This window comes from Epinephelus lanceolatus, chromosome 21 (genome assembly GCF_041903045.1).
Source record: "Epinephelus lanceolatus isolate andai-2023 chromosome 21, ASM4190304v1, whole genome shotgun sequence".
In the NCBI taxonomy this organism is placed as follows: Eukaryota; Metazoa; Chordata; class Actinopteri; order Perciformes; family Serranidae; genus Epinephelus; species Epinephelus lanceolatus.
Genome location: NC_135754.1, coordinates 23,868,385 through 23,887,548, shown reverse-complemented (window position 1 = coordinate 23,887,548; position 19,164 = coordinate 23,868,385). Strand labels below are relative to the sequence as shown.

At 43.1% G+C, this 19,164-nt stretch overlaps 2 protein-coding genes across 5 annotated transcripts in view; one reads left to right on the top strand and one right to left on the bottom strand.

Moving 5' to 3' along the window:
- Nucleotides 1-3,836: 3,836 nt before the first annotated feature.
- Nucleotides 3,837-6,454, top strand: dusp29 (dual specificity phosphatase 29). Its single transcript, XM_033611717.2, has 4 exons — nucleotides 3,837-3,975; nucleotides 4,096-4,315; nucleotides 4,395-4,618; nucleotides 6,110-6,454. Exons 2-4 carry the CDS (start codon nucleotides 4,134-4,136, stop codon nucleotides 6,322-6,324), a joined length of 621 nt encoding a protein of 206 aa, XP_033467608.1. The 5' UTR covers nucleotides 3,837-3,975; nucleotides 4,096-4,133; the 3' UTR covers nucleotides 6,325-6,454.
- A 1,328-nt stretch (nucleotides 6,455-7,782) lies between these two features.
- Nucleotides 7,783-19,164, bottom strand: part of kat6b (K(lysine) acetyltransferase 6B) — a 28,716-nt gene continuing 17,334 nt past the window's right edge. For all 4 annotated transcript variants that reach the window (XM_033611713.2, XM_033611716.2, XM_033611714.2 and 1 more), the window contains exons 10-17: nucleotides 18,979-19,120; nucleotides 18,680-18,841; nucleotides 16,144-16,237; nucleotides 14,345-14,576; nucleotides 13,909-14,068; nucleotides 13,199-13,480; nucleotides 12,034-12,328; nucleotides 7,783-11,910 (exon numbers count right to left, since the gene is read on the bottom strand). In XM_033611713.2, the coding sequence (XP_033467604.2) occupies nucleotides 9,077-11,910; nucleotides 12,034-12,328; nucleotides 13,199-13,480; nucleotides 13,909-14,068; nucleotides 14,345-14,576; nucleotides 16,144-16,237; nucleotides 18,680-18,841; nucleotides 18,979-19,120 (4,201 nt within the window). In that variant the 3' untranslated portion in view covers nucleotides 7,783-9,076. The remainder of the gene's footprint in view (nucleotides 11,911-12,033; nucleotides 12,329-13,198; nucleotides 13,481-13,908; nucleotides 14,069-14,344; nucleotides 14,577-16,143; nucleotides 16,238-18,679; nucleotides 18,842-18,978; nucleotides 19,121-19,164) is intronic.

The window sequence follows — 19,164 nt, the reverse complement described above, 5'->3', positions numbered from 1 at the left end:
TGTTCAAATGCGGTGTTATTTTCAACATTCAGAGCTTCATTTGATTTGAAATTTGCTTTTGAAGACCTTTATATTTTACTGCAAAACACCTTGAGTTTACCTGTATATGAAATGTGCTGTACAAATAATATTGACTTGAGACTTTACATGGACTTGTCTCAGATTACTAGTTTGACTTCTCTCAGATGACTTGAACTAGTCTTGAACCACATGTTGGTGAAGATTCTCAGCCATCCAGGTCATGGTATTCTTAAGTGCTATATTGTAGGCAACTGGACTTGCTTGAGCATCTTGAAGACATTTCACCTCATCCAAGAGGGTTCTTCAATTCTAATGGACTGGTGCGGAGTTGCAGGCTTTGTACTCTGTGTGGGTGTGAACCCTTACAGAGTCGTTGAGGTCACATGTGAGTCATTGGTCCACCCGGCCATCACCTGTGTTGTTAGGGTTAGATGGGTCCAGGTGTGACTTGGACTCATCTCAAATGACATGTGAGTTGACCTGGACTAAAGTCAATTTACTTCTGACTTCATCTCTATAAACAGATATTTGCATGTGAATACAGAATCTAAAGGCAATGGGACAAGAATTTGGTATCAGAAGTGCTCTGGTTTCCGTTAGTAGTCCGAATAGTACTGACTGACATGTTTGAGTGGCAGGTAAACAGACTGTGGAGAGCAAATGAACTGGAACTCACTGGCTGAAACTTAATCTCAGAACCCATCAGCTACGGTTTGATAGAGATTTAGATTTTTCTTACTAGTTGCGACAGGAAAGCCCAGGAAAGCTGCTAAGCCGTGTAGCAATTTTTCCCAGTGGCCATTTGTGGTATTGCAGCAAAAAATCCCCTGTGGCCCAGAAAGCATTTTTTAATCTAGCAGTAGGATTTTGATACATAGTTTAAATGCAAAAATTGAGTCTTTGTTGAATCCAAAACCGCTCTAATACTAGATACAGAAAGTTCAAATTCAAAAGCTTTATCGGCTTTGAGACTTACCAAAATAGCAGTAGATTTGTATCGAGTTGAAAATCTGTCCTTCTATTGGTGTCTTGTGTTTGGTGTCCTACAATAAAACCAGTTAGCAGGTGTCTTGCTTGCATGATGGGCAGCAGGTGTGAGCAGGAGAGGAGGCGGGAACAAGCAGAGGGAGTAGACCTGCCAGCCACACCCTGCAGACACACAGATGCACTCACAGACAGATGGAGGGACAGACAGGATACACAAGGGAACAGCAACATGATAAAACAAGTAGTGTAAAAAGGATGGAGGAGAAATGCTTATCTCAACTGTCACAGATCGCTGTATCTCTGCTGGTGTGATGTCATTGCAAGATGATCACTAGTGAGCTTTCATTAGTTTATCTGAATTCATATGCAGATATCTGTTCAAGTTGCTAATTGGGCGTTAGACAGTGAAAAGCGCATGAAGGAGGAAGTCTTATCTGGGTAACTACTGGCTGCACCCGCAAACCCCAAAATATTGGCTGTTCCCCCAAAGGCTATATTGATAGCTGAGGGGTTCTGGGATTTTCTGTGACCAAGCGGCAACCTCTAAGGCTGAAAAATGAAGCCAACGCTAAAGTGCCAGTGCAGTACCTCTAATGGCCACTTGGAGCTGACTCTAAAAGACCCCCATGTTAAAATACTTTGCAGCAAAAGCAAACATGTTTACAGCCTGGTAATAATAGCGGCGATGTAAGCAAATATGCACACACTTGAGTATCACGATCTAATTGGTGATAATGTATTCTCAAAAACACTGTTTTGATTTTTAATTAATAGTTTAAATGCAAAGATTCATCGCAGTGCTTCATTTTTGTTTTGTCTTTAAACCAAGTGGCAGCCTCTGGGGCTGAAAAGTGAAGCCAATGCTAAAGTGCCAAAAACTGCAGTTCCTCTAATGGCCACTTGAGGCTGGCTCCAGAAGTGACTCATTCCCCAAAGACACCAATGTTAATGTGCCCAACTTTACAACATAACCATGTTTACAGCCTGGTATAAAAAACAGTTGTGGTCGATGTTGCTAATTTCCCCATTTATGACAACTGTACAGGATTTGAATTTTTATGTAACCCACCTATTCAAATGTTATTAAGGCTTAAAAGGGCAGGTCGGGCTGCTTCCAGTGAGAAATGGGTTCTATTTGTTGACAGGTCGCTAGCTATAGCTATCACTATCACTATTTCAGTTCATGAAAGTTAATTGTAATGTTTTTTAGTTGCCTAAAAAAGTCTTGCTCAACATTTGGTTGTACTGAAACACCCTTGAAGAAGTCAGATGTTTAGTTTTTCTGGTAGGTGGATTTTCTTTTAATGGTTTTAAGCCTGTTTTGATAGCAAATATTAGCATTAGCATTGTCACTGTTAACCACAGACTGTAAATACACCGTGCTAACCAAGCTAACAGCTAGTGTTAAGGTTGGCTCCACCGTCTTGTCCAAATATGGTCACTTTTGGCTACAAAAAAAAATCAGACTTGAGATTTCAAAACGGGAGCCCACAAACAAATGGGTGACGTCATTGTGGCTATGTCTATTATCTTATACAGTCTATGCTTGTGTCTTGACTTGGACTTGTCTCCAAAGACTTCACATGAAAAAATGATAAAGCCAAATCTGCTGTGGACTGGTTCTCATATTGTACAGACAGATTTGAAACCACTGTCTGTTTGCAATGTCAGGAAAAATGCATCAAATAAATGTGTAGAGCATGCATTTGAAAACAGTCAGCAGAAATGTAAAGTATACATGAGTTGTAGTTAAGGGGCTGAAACATACAGAAATGCAGCTGTGGTCACACACACAGCACAGTCAGTATCACAGAGGCCATTAAAACAAATGTAGCACAACTGCCAAAACCCCCTGCCGTTCTTGAACAACACAAAGACAGTGTACTCCTATAAATAAACAATGCTCCACTTATATATTCACATTTCTCAAAATACTGCGTCTTAACTGCTGCAATCCAGTGTCGTACAGTTAAAACTGTGATGTCTAAAGAGGCTTGATACAAGATGATAAAAATATGCCAGCATGGTTCTGAGTGTGTATACAGATTCAGGTCAGACTTTGAAAAGAGATGAAACGCTGAAGCCATCTTAATAAGAGATGCTCTCCAGAGCACGCTGAGGGAAAGAGAGAGAGAGACGGAGAGATGCTGTCAAAATAAAAGGAATTGGATATCACAGGTTTAATGATTTCACTGTCAGAATGAATGATGGCAGAGTATGAAGATATGAGGGAAAAATAAAGGAGTCTGATGGTGTGAAAACTCTGTCTGACATGTTAGCAGCTTCATCCAGCCATTCTGCAATACAGTCATCATCACACTCTCACTTTGGGGGCTCGCATTTAGATCACTGAATGGACCATGCATATCATATAACGGGGAATCAAAGACATGTGCCATCCTGTGAAAAACCTCATCTGTCTAACAGTCTGACACATTTCAGTTCTCTTTTGGCCCTGAGAGGCTCCAGAAAATGCAGAACATCCTTAACGGGTGTTGTGAGGCAGCGCTTACACGTTCTCTCCCAGCGTCTGAAGATATGCAGAAAGGCTAAAAGAGACTGACACAATTTCAAGGAGTCACTCACATGGCTCAGAGTGCCCTGTTCACTCCAGTGAATTTGGGTATCCTTTGGCAAGTGCAAAGTTTGGGTTAGCACAGCTTCCTGCCAGCAGTGAGAGATTAAAGTTGTGTGTTTAGAAGTGGATGGCTGCGACTGGCTGGGTGGAAGTTTTCCCCACAGGCAGGGAACGTGGCAGCTAAGGTCAGGGCCCGCCACATCACAGCCCTAAAAATATCCTCAGCATTTGATGCCCGTCACAGAGCGGTTATACAATCTGTGCCCTCGCTTGAGCCTGCCAGAATTAAACCTTACCATGTTCTGCCTTTAAGGACTGCTTCACAACAAGCTGCCAGAATGATGAAAACAAAATTTCCAAGCAGGAAAACGGAGGACCTCAGTCTCTTGGTGAGTGGCACTGTGGAGATGCATGTGAAAAACAAAACTGTATTTTGTCACGATTGCAGAGGGAGAAAAGTGGAAGGGAGAAAAAAAAAGCAAGTGTGGTATTTCTTTTCCCCCCTTAAGCTAATAAATCATGTGTGAAAGGAAGCCACAGTGAGAAAATGGCTTCTCACAAGTCAAAGAGTGGCACCAAGATAAATGTTAGAAAGGCAGCGGAGGAATCCAGTCCAGTGGATGAATATGTCACACCTGGGGGCTATGAGCTGGAGAAAATCCTAAACCGTGGGAGTGTGGCTTACACTCATGTCAACGAGGTCTGGCCTAATGTCTACATCGGGGACGAGTGAGTAAAAATGTGTTAAAGTAATAAACTGAATAAAATAACAGAGGATTAAAATAATATTCACGCCGACTCCTTGCAGGGACACTGCGAGGGACAAGTATAAACTGAGGAGTTTGGGGATTACCCACATCTTGAATGCAGCAGAGGGGACATGGAACAGCGTGGACACTGGAGCTGGTTACTACAGAGACATGGACATCATCTACTACGGAGTGGTAGCAGAAGATGTCACAACATTTGACCTCAGCCAGTATTTCTTCTCTGCTTCCCGGTTCATAGAAAAAACGCTGAGCAATCCTCTGAGTAAGACGACACATTGAGTAAAAGTTAAAGGGTCATTTCAGCCACATCCCAGAGATTAGCTCAATCAGGAGACACAGAAGAATGAAGAAAAGATAATATTTCATACAGAATAGCCTATGTGTACAGATTAGCAGATGATTTCACGGATTAAGATTGAACAGAAGTCTTATTTTGTGATCGAGGGACATCTGAGCAGCAGCAGAACAAATTCCCCCATGGAGTCCAGACACTGGTGGTGGCTGATGACTCTGAGGCTGCTGAGGCAGATGAGGCTGATGAACCTGTAAAGACTAGGTGGTGATGGGGAGGTGGAGGGCATGCATGACTGCAGCAAGAAAGAACTACAGCAGAGAAAGAACCAAAATGAGGAGCTGATAGGCTGACAGAGAAGGTGTGCCGCCGTGCTATTGGCTGATTGTGAATCAGCTGATGACTCAATTGACAGACTCCGACAATGGCACCTAGAGATAGTGAGTGAGCATGTGTGCAAGGAGACAAGTACAATTTAGGTCCAAGTAATTCAGGACAAGTCCAAGTTGTGTCTAAGGTAATTTATGAAAAGTCAAGTCTCAAGTCAAGTTTAAAGTCATTTGAAACAAATCCACGTCAGGTCAAAAGTAATTTGGGACAAGTCCAGGTGGAGTCTCGAAACAATTTGTGCCAAGTCCAAGTCAAATCCTAAGTAATCTATACAAGTCCAATTTAGGTCTAATGTAATTTTAGATAAGTCCAAGTCGAGTCTAAAGTAATGTATGAAAACTCAAGCCTCAAGTCAAGTTTAAAGTAATTTGAAAGAGACAAGTCCAGGTCAAATCCCAAGTAATCTACACAAGTCCAATTTTTGTCTCAAGTAATTTAAGACAAGTCCAGGTTGAGTCTCAAGTAATTTATGAAAAGTCTTGTGAGACAAATCCAAGTCAGGTCAAAAGTAATTTGGGACAATACCAAGTCAAATATCAAGTAATAGATTTAAGTTTTAAATCTAGTGTAAATCCAGTTTAGGTCTAATGTAATCTGAGACAAGTCCAAGTCGAGTCTTAAGTAATCTACGAAAACTCAAGTCACATTTCAAGTCATTGAGGACAGGTCCAAGTCAACCCTATGTAATCTGAAACAAATCCAAGTTAAGTATCAAGTCTGTGTAAGTCTGTGTCTCTGTCAGTGTAAATCTCATCAAGTCCGAGTCACGTCACAAGTCTAAATAATCAAATTGCAAGATTTCAGGTTTCTGAATGCTGGTTTCTATGAATTGTGCTCGGACTGCTGTCAATAGTTTCAAAGGGACTGTTCAGAGGGACCGTTGTGGATTGTCCATGCAGATATGGCAGAAATCTCACTGATGGATATTTCTAAACTGAAACTTTCTGCGTGGTTCACACTACAAGTAGAGAAATGAAACAAGTGATTTGGGTGAACTGACCCTTTAAATTGACAAAAATAAGAAGCAATGTGCACTGCTATTACCTGACTGTATGATTCATGTATGTACAGATAAACTGCTGGTGCACTGTGTGATGGGGAGAAGTCGGTCCGCCACGCTTTTCCTCGCCTACCTCATGATCTGTGAGCACATGACGGTTGTCGACGCCATCGAGCACGTGAAGAAACGCAGGAGGATCATCCCCAACTGGGGCTTCCTGAAACAGCTGAGAGAGCTGGACATGCAGCTCCTGGGGAGAGGGGAAGACTCGACAGAGGACAGCTGATGTTAGCACTCCAAGGACTAGTTGAACCTCGAGTCTATGGAGACGAGTCCAAGTTGGGTTTCAAGAGATTTGAGACAAGTTCTAGTCAAGTTTGAAGTTGTGTCGGACTAATAAAAATCACATGAAAAGTTATTCAGGACAAGTCTAATTCTCAAGTATGTCAAGCTAATCTCAAGTCAAGTCTGAAGTAATTTGACACAAGTCTAAGTAAAAAGTAATTTGGGACAAGTTCAAGTTAAATCACAAGTCGCTCAGGACAAGTCGTCAAAACTTAAGTACATCAGAGCAAATCTCTAGCCAAGTCATAAGTAATTTGAGACAAGTCCAACTTAAGTAACAAATTATTTGAGACAAGTTCAAGTTAAATCCCAAGTCATTCAGGACAAGTCAAAGTCAAGCCTCAAGTATATAAGAGCAAATCTTAAGCCAAGTTTCAAGTAATTTGAAACAACTGAAAGGAATTTAAGCCATGTCCAAGTTAAATCCCAACTAATCCCAAATCCTAGTCAAGTGCCAGATCTATCACAACAACCCTCCAGTTGTTCAAAACGTGTCAAATTCAGTCCTCAAGTAATTCAAGACAAGTCCAAGTCAGGTCTCAAGCAATTTATGAAAAGATTCAAGTCACTTGAGACAAGTCAAAGTGAAGTCTCAAGTAATTTGTGACAAGTCCAAGTCCAACCATAGTAATTCAATACAAGTCCTTGTCAAGTGCAAGGTCTATCACAGCAAGCATCGAGTCATTTAAGACAAGTCCAATTTAATTCAAGACAAGTCGAGTCTCAAGTAATTTATGAAAAGTCAAGATTTAAGTCATTTGAAAAAAATCAATGTCAGGTCAAAAGTCATTTGAGTCAAGTCCAACTGGAGTCTCAAGTAATTTGTGACAAATCCAACTCCAACCCCAAGTCATTCGATACAAGTCCTAGTCAAGTGCCAGGTCTATAACAGCAAGTCTTAAGTCAATCAAAACAAGTCCAATTAAAGTCTCAAGTAATTTGAGATAAGTCCAAGTCGAGTTTTAAGTAATTTATAATAAGTCAAGTTTCAAGTCATTTGAAACATATCCTTGTCAGGTCAAAAGTAATTTGGGACAAATCCACTTGGAGTCTCAAGTAATTTATGAAAAGTCAAGTATTAAGTCATTGAAGAAAAGTCCAAGTCAACCCTATGTAATCTTAAAGAATCCAGGTTCAAGTCTGCCAGTCACAGCATTTGAACATTTTCCTTTTTAAGTTGTATTAACCATGTTTTTTTTTTTCAAGTAAATCAAGTCTCAATCTCAAGTCCAAGTCGCCCCCTTTTTCAAAAAAAAACAACGTATTTTTATTTTAAAATCTGTCCCGCAGAAAAAAAAAGCTGCCTGAATCACCACGAATTCAAAATCTATCACTGCATTCTCATTCTGTGTCACGCCTCAGGCTAGGAAACTTTTCAAATTAAAGGAGAACAATCAAGTACATGGTCAATCATAATTTATTCTTATGCTAAAATGTACAGCATTTTAAGTGACTGACAAAAGGAGAAAAGTCATAAATACAAGAATGTCATTCTGTCCGATTTTTGTGCACATAGCCAGGTATTTCCCCCCTGTTCTTACCAGCAACTCTGTACAGGTACAAAGGCTACAAAAGAGCAATATAAACAAAAACACAAGTACAAGTTGCGTTTTACATGCAATCCATTAGCTTAGTTTGGTCTATTCACAGGCTCTATTCTTCTACACTTCGGTAAAATATAAATCCAACATTTTATAAAGATAGAAAACAAATCTACAGATGGAATGAAAACGTAGCTTTAAAGGCATTATGTAAAATATCAACTTTGGACTAAATTTATATATTCTTTATTGTTATTCATCGTTATAATCATTTAGTTCTTTTTAAATTCTGCCACACTTCTGGACATTTTGAAATGTTTTAGAATTTTCAGGGTACAAACACTGAGATATGCTTTGTTATTTTGACAGAAATCAGTCTGCTTTATTAAACAGAAAGCTGCCTCAAGGAGATCTGTTACAAAAAGACTTCAGAATTATACATACATAGCAATAAAACCTCTCAAACCGAACAGAAAACAGGACTAAGTTTACATTTTTTTTTACATTATTAGAATTAACAAAATATAGTTTCATCTTTCTCCCTGTGCAGGGAAACCTAATAAAGGCCAGATATCTTTAAAATGGCTTGCTATTAAGCACAACACTTGTACAGTACTACTCAATGCACTGTCACTAACAGAGACTGAAGCATGCTAGTTGTCACTTTACAAAATAAGTACAATAATTTAAATATACAAAGGCATGAGTATAGTACAAACTAATTGTCAGCACTGTTAGACAGGTACACTGAACAGGTTCAAACAGCCACTAACTCCACTTGTAGCAGGCACATTAAATGGCTTCATTTGAGGCTGCTACACGACTGCAAGACCACTGATGAAATCTCTACCGCTGAGCTCTGAACCCGCCTGCTCTAAAGACACATCAGAGACACTAACACTAATTAAATAGATTTTCATCATAATGATGTAAGGCTTCCCATCTGGAGAAACAAAAATACTTTTTAACATTAGCTTCAAAGTTTACTCATTGATGAAAATTTTTGCATTCTTTCCAAGTGCTGCTGCTGGTTTTTAAGTAATAAACAATAAGAAAAAGACACCAAAAAAAGAAAAGGGAAAAAAGGCCAGATCAGTGCATCTTTAAACAGCAAAATGCACGTGAGAAGGACCAGCTCAGTCCTGCGGAGAGTTACCGCCTGATGAAAGGCCCTTTCAGGGACTGCTTGGACATGCCTGTGTTCATGTAACCATGGTGACCAGCTGGAGTGTACACCATGTTGCCATGTGGTGGAGCCTGCATGGGCTGCTGGGGGTATGGCTGTGTTCCCATCATGCCCATCTGCATAGAGTACTGGGGTGACTGGTTCATATAGGCATGGTTGCCATGGTAGCCGCTGTTCATCATGGGCTGGCTCATGCTGTAGCCATTCATGGCGTTGAGGGAGGGCATGTTCATGGAGTTGACATTGTAGGCTGGTGCCGGCATGATGTTCACGCTCATGTTCATGCGCGGCATGGCGGCCAGCGTCCTGGATGGCGCCTGCATGGCCACAGTCTGCGGCGGCCGGGCATACATCTGCTGCTGGTGGTGTGACAGCGGGGCGGATTTGGAGCGTGCAGAGATGTGACTCTTGGAGGCCATTTGGGGCTGGATCCGCTGCGATGGCGGGATGCCCATGTTGCGCTGCAGCATCATGGGTGGTGGGGAGCTGAGATTCGGGGGCGGGGTCATGGTGGCCTGCACCTGTGGGTTGGAGACTCGATGCGGGGTCTGGGACAAGGAGACCAGGCTGGAGTGCTGAGATGACAGCGAGGGGGTGTTTGCATAAGATGTGATGGGGTGTGAGGCCGAGTGGTTGAAAGGCAGCGAGTGAGGGTGGTCTATGAACGTGTTGGTGAACTGCTGCAGTTTGGCCAGACTGAGGCCAGACGACTGAGAGTAGTGCCCACTGCCGTACTCCCCCTGGTGGTTGATCCTCTCATAGAGGGCGAAATTTGGGTTGCCAGATTCAGGAATGTCTGCCAGCTGCATGGTGGTGGTAAAGTTGGTGGGTATGGCACATTGTGCCATGGGCTGCTGCTGGCTGTGCTGACTGTGTTGATTGTGAAGGCTATGCTGAGCGTGCTGATTGTGCTGGCTGAGCTGATTGTGCTGCAGGTGGTGATTGTGGTGGTGACTATGCTGGTTGTGGGGATTGTGTTGACTGTGCTGGCTTAGCTGATTGTGTGGACCATGCTGATTGTGTTGGCTGTGCTGATTGTGTGGGCCGTGCCTGCTGTGGGAGTTGTGTTGACTGTGTTGGCTGCGCTGGCTGTGTTGACTGTGCTGGCTATGCTGGCTGTTGCTGGGAGGCCTCTCTACCACTACGCAGCCCTGTGGCGATTTGACGTTGCAGTGCGGCGGCGAGCTCAGGCTGTTCTGCTGAATCATCCCGCAGCTGCCGGGGTTGACGGCAGCCATTTGCTGGCTCACGGCACAGCTGCTCTGGGCCAGGCCGCTGGGGGGGATGCTGCCGTAGGAGCAGCTGTTCTGGGAGGGGCCTGCCCCACAGATGCTGCCCCCCATGGTGGAGTCGTAGCTGCTGGGGTTCTCGTAGTTCTCGGTGGTGCTCTCGATGCTGCCCAGATCGCTGAAGCCACTGTCCACCACCTGCTGCGAGTGATCCGACACCGACGGCACATCCATCATGGGGCTGGTCTCCATGTTGTGGAGCGAGGGCACTGAGATGGCACTGTGGTCAGGGCTGATCTGAGTGTAGCCGCTCTCCAGGATGGAGACCGCCGGGCTGTTAACGGAGCGTACTGACTGGCTGGGATGGGACTGCGCAGAGGAAAGGGGACTGCTGTGGTCTGACTGGGGGCAGTCATCCAGCGAGGTGAGCTGGGGGCTCTGGGCCACGTGGGCATAGGTCTGCAGGGTCCTGCAGGGTTCCTGGCTCTCCACACAGTCCTGGAAAACATTCTCCCTCTCAGTCTCCTGCGTCAGTGACTGAACAGCTTGGGCTGTCTCTGAGTCAATCTCTGTGCAGATTGGGGGATCCTCCCTCAGCACGGGACTGAGCGGTGGCCTCTCGGCAGGCTGAGGAGGTGGGTGATCCGGACAAGGACTGGACGTGCTCTCTTCCTCTGACTCAGAGTCTACAGGATTATCAGAGTCTACAGCTGCTACTGAAGCGACTGCTACTGCTTCCGGTGGTGGTGTTGCTACTGTCGTTTCTGTCACTGCCTCCTGAATGCTTTCTGCAGCGGTAGCTGGTTCCTCTTCACTACACGGCACTGTAGAAACCTGCTGACTCAACTCGGAGTCATTGTCTTCTTTTGGATCTAAAAAAGGTGGGGTGCATTCGGGTACTTCTTTCGAGCTCTCTTCCAACTCCTCCTTGCTGCTCTCAGGTTCGGCTGTCTTGCTGTGACTATCATCTTCATCATCTGCATCCTGATCCTCTACTTGAGTTCTCTGCTGCTCCTCCTCCTCCTCCTCTGCATTTTCATTCTCTAGTGATTCAACACCCGCTGCACTGTGTTCCACATCTTTGGCTGGGGAGTCCTGTCCGTGTTCACTCTCTTGCTGTTCGTCTTCAGGTGGTTCTGGGGAATCCCCTCTGTCCTCAGGCCTGGGAGACATGGCGCCCGGTGAGGCAGCAGGCGAGCACACCGGAGAAGCCACAGGCGATCCTTCAGGGGAGCTTGACTTCTGTGAGCCGTGGTCAACAGGACTCGGGGGCTCAGAGAGAAGCCTCTCTTGTGTTATATCTGGACTTGCTGGGCCTCTGCCTGCTTTGCTGCCCTCGTCCGCGCTGACAATATCCTGGTCTGGTTCCTCTTTCGCTTCTTCAGTGTGAATATGGTGCTGCTCTGCCTCCATTGGGGTTTCAGGGGGTGTGTAGAGGTTGAGCTTGAAGCCCATCTTTCGTTCGTTCTTAAGCCGCCATTTGGGAGGGCCGCGTTTCACTCCTTTGGGCCAGCCTTTCTTCCGTTTCACTGGACGGGGTCTGCTGGGTCTCTTAGAGAGGACGTCAGCTCCTACAGATCAGAAATAAAAATATGCTTTACTGTTCTGCCAGAGAGATAAAACAATCTGTTATAAAACAATTATGAGAGATAATTTAGTACAGAGTAATTCTACGACAGTCAAGATGCAAATACCTTCATTCCAGTGTTCAAGATTGTCTTTCTGTGCATTTTTCTCCAGCCTTGGGCGACCTCTCCGCCGTTTCATTGGTGTAATTGGTGTCTTGTCCTCCTGTTCCTCCTCCTCCTCTTCTTCTTCCTCCATCTTGCCCACTCTGCAGGTGCGCTCCAGCAGGGGCATAGGACGCTCGTCTTCGGAGTTGTCGAACGGCTCGTTCAGCACCTCTGTCGTCTCCGAGATGGTTTCTGTTGTTACACTGCTGTTTATTCTCTTTCTTTTACGCCCTCTCTTCTTGAGCACAATGGTTCTCTGCAAGACAAACAAAGGGAGAGCCAATGAAAACAGAATAAAAAGCCCCATCAAAGCGGTTTTGTAGAGACTGAAAACAAGGGCACTAGGTGGATGACCTCCATGAGGAAATAGCAGAAATTCATTCAGGCTTTTGTGCTAAATGTAAAATGTTGAAACCACACTGTGAGACTAAATGTTTGAGCGATGCAGCCTGGTGTGGAAAACCACAAATGAGATGGGCAGAGTAAGCAGAAACCACAGTCTATACTTTACATTCTCCAGTTGTTTCCCACCGGCTGCCTACGACTTAACCGCTTTCCTCTCCGAAATCCTTCGCAAGAGGAATGTGAAATCAATACTGTAACTAATGCACTAAATAAACTCAAACAGCCAACGTCGTTCTTTCCTGGTTTCCATACTGTTTTTGTTGAAAAGGTCTCCCTGACATCATGCAGCCGGCTGTAATATTATCTCCAGCACAAGGGGGCAGTGCCATATAGACAGAACAGATGTGAGAAGCACAGAGGAGGGCAGTAAATTAACCATGACCATTGACAATAGTACAAGGTTTAGCCTGCACAGTCTCGACACCAGCAGTGAAAACACAATCTATTATCTACAGCTGCAGCCACACAGGGAGGCTCCAGATGACAGGAGGAAGCCACTGAACCCTCCACTGAATTCATGAATATTTATCAAACCTTTCCATCTCACCAGAATACACAACACAGCCTCTAATGAAGGAAAATATCTAATGATATACATTCAATTCCACTTTGTTCTGGAACAAAACTCCAGATTATCAATGAGATAATCCCAGCAGGAGGAAACAGCTGATTTGTGGTGATGCAAAAGAGGTGATTCACATCAACAAACAATAAAAGTCACCTTTCTCTTGGCTGCAAGCATCGCATGGGCTTTTGTTAGGATGGGTGGTGAGCCATCGGAGTCATCATCATCATCGTCGTCGTCATCATCGGCTTCGTCATCGCTCACTTCCTGCGACTGCTGGATGCGTCTGGTCCATGACAGCGCGGGGCGACGTTCATAGGTCCTGAACGGAACCTTGCAGTGGACCTTCGTGAGAGGTTGCCTACTGCCGTGAGTCATCATGAAGCCCTCTCTCTCCTCCTTCTCCCAGCAACTGGCCTGCTCCTTCAGCCGCTCAGCCTGGTAATTAAACAGACAAGACGCATTATCTCTGGGAAAGGCGCACGCACGGCTCCAACATCTGAGCAATGAGGCTAATGGGAAAACAAGAGATTGGAATTAACATCATGACAAATGAATCACTGCAGGTTCCTCCTGATAATAAGAGCAGTGTCCTGATTGGATGTCTGCCCGTCATGGAGGAAATGTTCCCCGTTAAGCAACCGTGGAAAGATTGCATTTCATGGAATATTCAGCACTATCAATTATGTAGTGAACTGATTTAGGGCAATTTTGCACAACATTAGATGCCTGCTGACAGTGATAATGCTTTCCCCATTAATGGCCTCTATTTGAACTCTCCAGCTAATCAAACAAACATCCAATAACAGCATTGTGGGCAAGTGTAAACAAATAACAAGTGTCTCCTGATGAACGAGGAAGCTTACATCCATCTCTGCCTCCCTCTCCTCCTCAGACAGGACAGCGTTGGGAGTCGTGGAAGGTGTCCATCTCAGGCTGTCGGGGTCTACCTCATTCCGACGTGGGTTAGCCCTCAGGTTCTCCATGTGCCTCTGAATCAATCGCTCTCTTCTGATCAACACAATCCTAAGTCACAGCGAGAAAAGCCCATGTCAACAAAAGAGTGGAACGCTAGACAGAAGGTAGACAGAAGGTGATGTGTGGTTAAACGCGAGCACAAAGACGAGCTCTTTGGGACAGCAGGTGCTCCGTGTCCTTGGGGGTGCTTAACCTGACTTACTTCTGTCAATATTCAGCTGCATTAATGGATACGCTGTTAAAAATACCCGCTGGCCTGGATAAGTCAGACAGCATACAGAAGCAGCAGCGCGGGCTGAAGGAGACTGCGGCTCGGAAACTGACCTGCCATCCTGTCTGTCAATCATGCCGAGCTGCTGGAGAGTAGCGGCGATGTCGTGTGGACACATCCCAGTGGCCCTGCTTATTCCTTTAACACTGATGTGTTTATCTGGGTGCTTATAAAGGTACTCCAGTATGACACTTTTCCAATATGCCAGGTAGGATAAGCGACCCAGATCTGACAGTGGCTTCTCCGGGGAGCCGGCTTGTCCTTCTTGCCTGGTGAGAAGGTAACCTAAAAAGACAAGATTCAAACAAAAACAAAATGCTTTAGTCAAGCTGGAGGCTGCTGCTGGGTTATTTCAGATTGCAATTCAATCCCTACACCAACCCCCCCTCCTCCTCCCTTATGGATTACATATTCATGTAAGGATGTGACACCAAACCCTGGTTGGGATTTCACCTTCAAATAGTATAAAGGGAGGCGAGGCAATCAGTTTTCCTCTCCTTCAACCTCCGTCAGAAGCTATGATACATGCTGGCAAGGGCAACAAAGGAGGTTGAAAGAGGGGAGTAAAGAGGAAACAAAGCGACAGAGCGAAACAGAGAAGCAGCTGGATGTCATTGCTCACAAGAGACTGCACTTAGGAGCGATAACAACAAGGAAAAAAAAAACTAATACTAATATGTATCTGTGTGTAATTAGTTTTATAGCGGCCCTGTCAAGGGTCATCCATTATGAGCGGCATGAAATTAATTAATGCCTTTTAATGTGCACCCACTACCGAGAACCAAACAAGCAAATCTAATCACCAAACAGTGAACACATAATATTCCAGTAATCATGACAATATTCATTACTAAAGCTAAGAAGAGGAGCCCGTGATAACAAACACTTAGCGATGAATATTCAAATAAATTAATTGAAAAAAAGTCATATTTCATTCTGTGTCACTTTACAAGTATATCATCATTAATATAGCAAAACAAAAGAGCTGCTCTGAGCCCTTTGAATTATGATTTGAAAGGGAACATTTTTCACACAGGCGCCCGCTAATGCTCCGCTCTCACAGCTACCTGAGACAAAGTGTTCCTCTAATACAATCCAATATAACAGAAAATCTTAATCTAAACAACTTCCAGCTCCAAAGCTACATTTTCCAATAAAGCCTTCAAAGAGCTCAGAACTCAGCTGTGTTCAATCTCCCTTAATCCCTGTCTTTGTTATCAGCACACTCTCAATATCACAGATCCTCTTGCATCTCCGTGTCTCAATGGCTCCCAAAGTGAACAGGAAATCAAATGCTCCATTACCAGCGCCCGCCCTCCCCACGCTCGCTCCCTTTTTTCCTTCTCTTCATCACACACAAACTCGGCAAAGAGACAACTCTTCAAAAACAATAAAACGCCTATAATGACAAAAAAAACTGCCTGCCTAAACACAGAAATCCACTCAAGGCAGCAACTGTTTTCAAAAGTGGACCGCAAGGCTTTAAATATTGTATGTGCTGCATTTAAGGGGCTAAAACATAAAAGCAGTATCTACACCTCATCACGAGTCAAGCAGAGAGAATCAGGGGCATTTTTCTATGGAAACGCTCTGCAGGCAGTGTTTAGGTGAAGTACTATTGGCTGTCGAATAACGTATGCAGCCAGAATGTAATATTTCTCACTCCTAATCTTCTGTGATTGCCTAAACACTGTACATGAAGGCTCTTGATTAGGCTACTTCAAAGCCTTAACCAAATAACAGCACCTTGCCACAAGCTACAAATTCACCCCTTAATCTGAAATTGTTTGTAAAGACCAGTGAAAAAAAAAAAACTTAGTGCAGTGGTCTAAAAAAGCATTAAGGAACTTACTGAAATCAATAAGGAACCTTCCAAATCCTTGCCTTTGGTACTGAGGCATGATCATTATGCAGGAGACATTGTACTTCTGCTGGCAAAGCTTTTCCTGAGGGAAGGAGAAACAGATCAAGTATGTCAGAGCTCTGCTGAAGCTGGCAATTTACTGCACCTGCCATTGTCCTTGTCTAAAGCTGTGCACACTCACGTGCACACCACACACACAGGGTGATGAGCTTTCACTAAAAAGTATCACTCTGTTCTGAACTGTAGCTACACGAATGATAATTGTGTTTTTGCTCGTTCATCTGTCAGTTATTTTTTTGATTATCTGGTTACTTGTTTGATTCAGAAAATGTCAGATAATAGCAGGAGTGTAAGAAAATATGCACACATTTAATTATTGTGATATAATTGGTGGTACTATATTCTCAAAAACACTGTACTGATTTTTAATTAATAGTTAACATGCAAAGATTTGTGGCAGTGGTTCATTTTTGTTGTGTCTAAACCAAGCGGCAGCTGTTGGGGCTGAAAATGAAGCCAATGCTAAAGTGCCAAAAACTGCAGTTCCTTTAATGGCCACTTGAGGCTGGCTCCAGAAACGACTCAATCCCCACAGACACCCATTTAAAATGCCCAACTTTACAGCAGAAATAAACATGTTTACAACCTGATTTTCCCATTTATGACAACTGAATGGGGGGTGATTTTTCATGTTACTCACCCATTTAAATGTTATTAAGGTGTGAAGTTATGCATAATGAAAGGCAGGCTGTTGAGTGTGGGCGTAGCCATAGCTACTGCTATTTCAGTGTGATGAAAGTTAACTGTAATGTTATTTGGTTGTCTAAAAAAGTCTTGTTCAGCATTTGGTTGTACTTAAAAACCCTTGAAGGAGTGAGATGTTTCATTTTTGGGAAGCGCATTTTTTTCAAAATGGTTTTAAACCTGTTTTTGCTAGCAAATATTAGCAGTAGCATTGTCACTGTTAACCACAGACTGTAAATGCACAGTGCTAACCAAGCTAGCAGCTAGTGTTAGCATCACCCTCTTGTCCAAATATGGTCAAATTTTGGCTACAAAAAATCCAAGATGGCCACTGCAAAAATGCCAAACTTGAGACTTCAAAACAGGAGTCCACAAACCAATGGGTGTAATGCCACAGTGGCTACGTCCATCATTTTATACAGTCTATGGTTTAAACCCTTGACAGCGAGAAGTGTTGTAATCTAACTTCAGCCATTTGACTCTTCCCCTCCAATGTAACAATATATTGCTAGTGTAAACACAAGGAACACAAGCCTATGAAACAGGCAGAGTCCAGGGTGTCTACAGGAATCAGATAGTTAAGTTCAAAACACCCTTTAACCAAATTTAGGACAGAGTTTTTGATTACCGGTAATTATGTCTTAATTATTTTCCGCATCGCAGGTAAGCATTGCAGGTACGTGATTTATATGTCTTGTGCAGAGGCAGGTGTTAAATAGGAATATGGTTATTAGAGTAAGTTAACTTCATCTACATTTTGCGAACAGGTAAGTGCAAGTATAAAGTAAAATGACTAGTATAGTTTTTTAAAGATGTGTAACATTAGAAATGTGGACTTTTACATAGAAAGGCTTCACTCATGTTCACAAAAAGACAATAAAAGATGTATAAATTGAATTAGATAAAATGTTTGTAGTAGTTTAGACCTCACAAATTCAAATTTAAGACTATTATGACTTTCAAGGCTTTATTGTTGTAACACTGAAAATGAGACATTTTAGGACTTTTAAAGGACCTGTAGACACCCTGAGAGTCATAAGGGTGCAATGCTAGCACTGACAGTTTTCCAAAAATTAGGTTTAAAAAACAGAAAATGCAATATACCGAGTCATAACCCCTGTATTATGATACATATCGTCTCGCCAGATTCTAACCAATACACAGCCCTAAATAATTGCAAGGGTGCAATTAATGTTCATTTTTATTGTTAATTAATCTGTCGATTATGTTCTCTATTAATCGATTAGTTGTTCGGCATATAAAATGTCAGAAAATGGTCAAAAATGACAGTGTTTCCCAAAGCCCAAGATGATGTCCTTAAATGTCTTGTTTTGTCCACAACCCAAGGATATTCACTTTACTCTCATAGAGGATTAAAGTAACCATTATTAAAACTGATTAGTTGATTATTAAATTGGTGATTAATTAAATAGTTGACCACAAATTGATTAACTGTTGCAGCTCTAGATAATAGTGAAAAATGTGCATCACAGTTTGCCTCAAAATCTACTTTTTTCCTACATAATTGTTATCAAATTACAACAATGTTAAACAAAAACAGAAAATTCTCACAGTTCTGAAGCTGTAACTGACTAATGTTTGGCATTTCTGCTTGGCTAATCGATTAACTGACTCATCATTTAACCACCACCACGAATAAATTCAATCCACGTTACAAAAGTGGACAAATTACAGCGAGGTCTCACTGTATCAGTATCACCATTCAGAAATGATGTGCGGTGTTCCTTCATTTCCCATATAATCAGTCTGTAATTCTTACCTTGGAGAAATAGCCCACAAGATGACAGCCTTTCTCATCATTCTTTGTAAGTATGTAGAAGAGGAAAGGCTCCACATCATAATACAAGGTCTTGTGATCCAGGAAAAGCTTGGCTAACAGGCAGAGGTTTTGGCAGAATAGTTTGCTGACATTTCCATCAACCTAAACACGGAATAAAAAGACCAAGAGGACACTGTTCAAACAGTTCCCATTTTTTCCCCTCCTCCTCCCAGAACCCATTCAGTGGAAATCTCATGCAGCATACAGTTATTGCTTTATTGCTGTAAAGGGAAGCTGACCTCAAATACAGAAAGGTCGTCCTTTCTGTAGATTTCATTGGCTGGTGGGTGGAACCAGCCACACTTCTTTGTGTGTCTCTGGAGAATGTTTTTGCTCCTCATGTACTTCAGACAGAACTCGCACAGATAAAGCTTTTGTAATCTGACAAAGACAAAAGAAAGAGCTGCAGCATGAGAGGTTTTTTT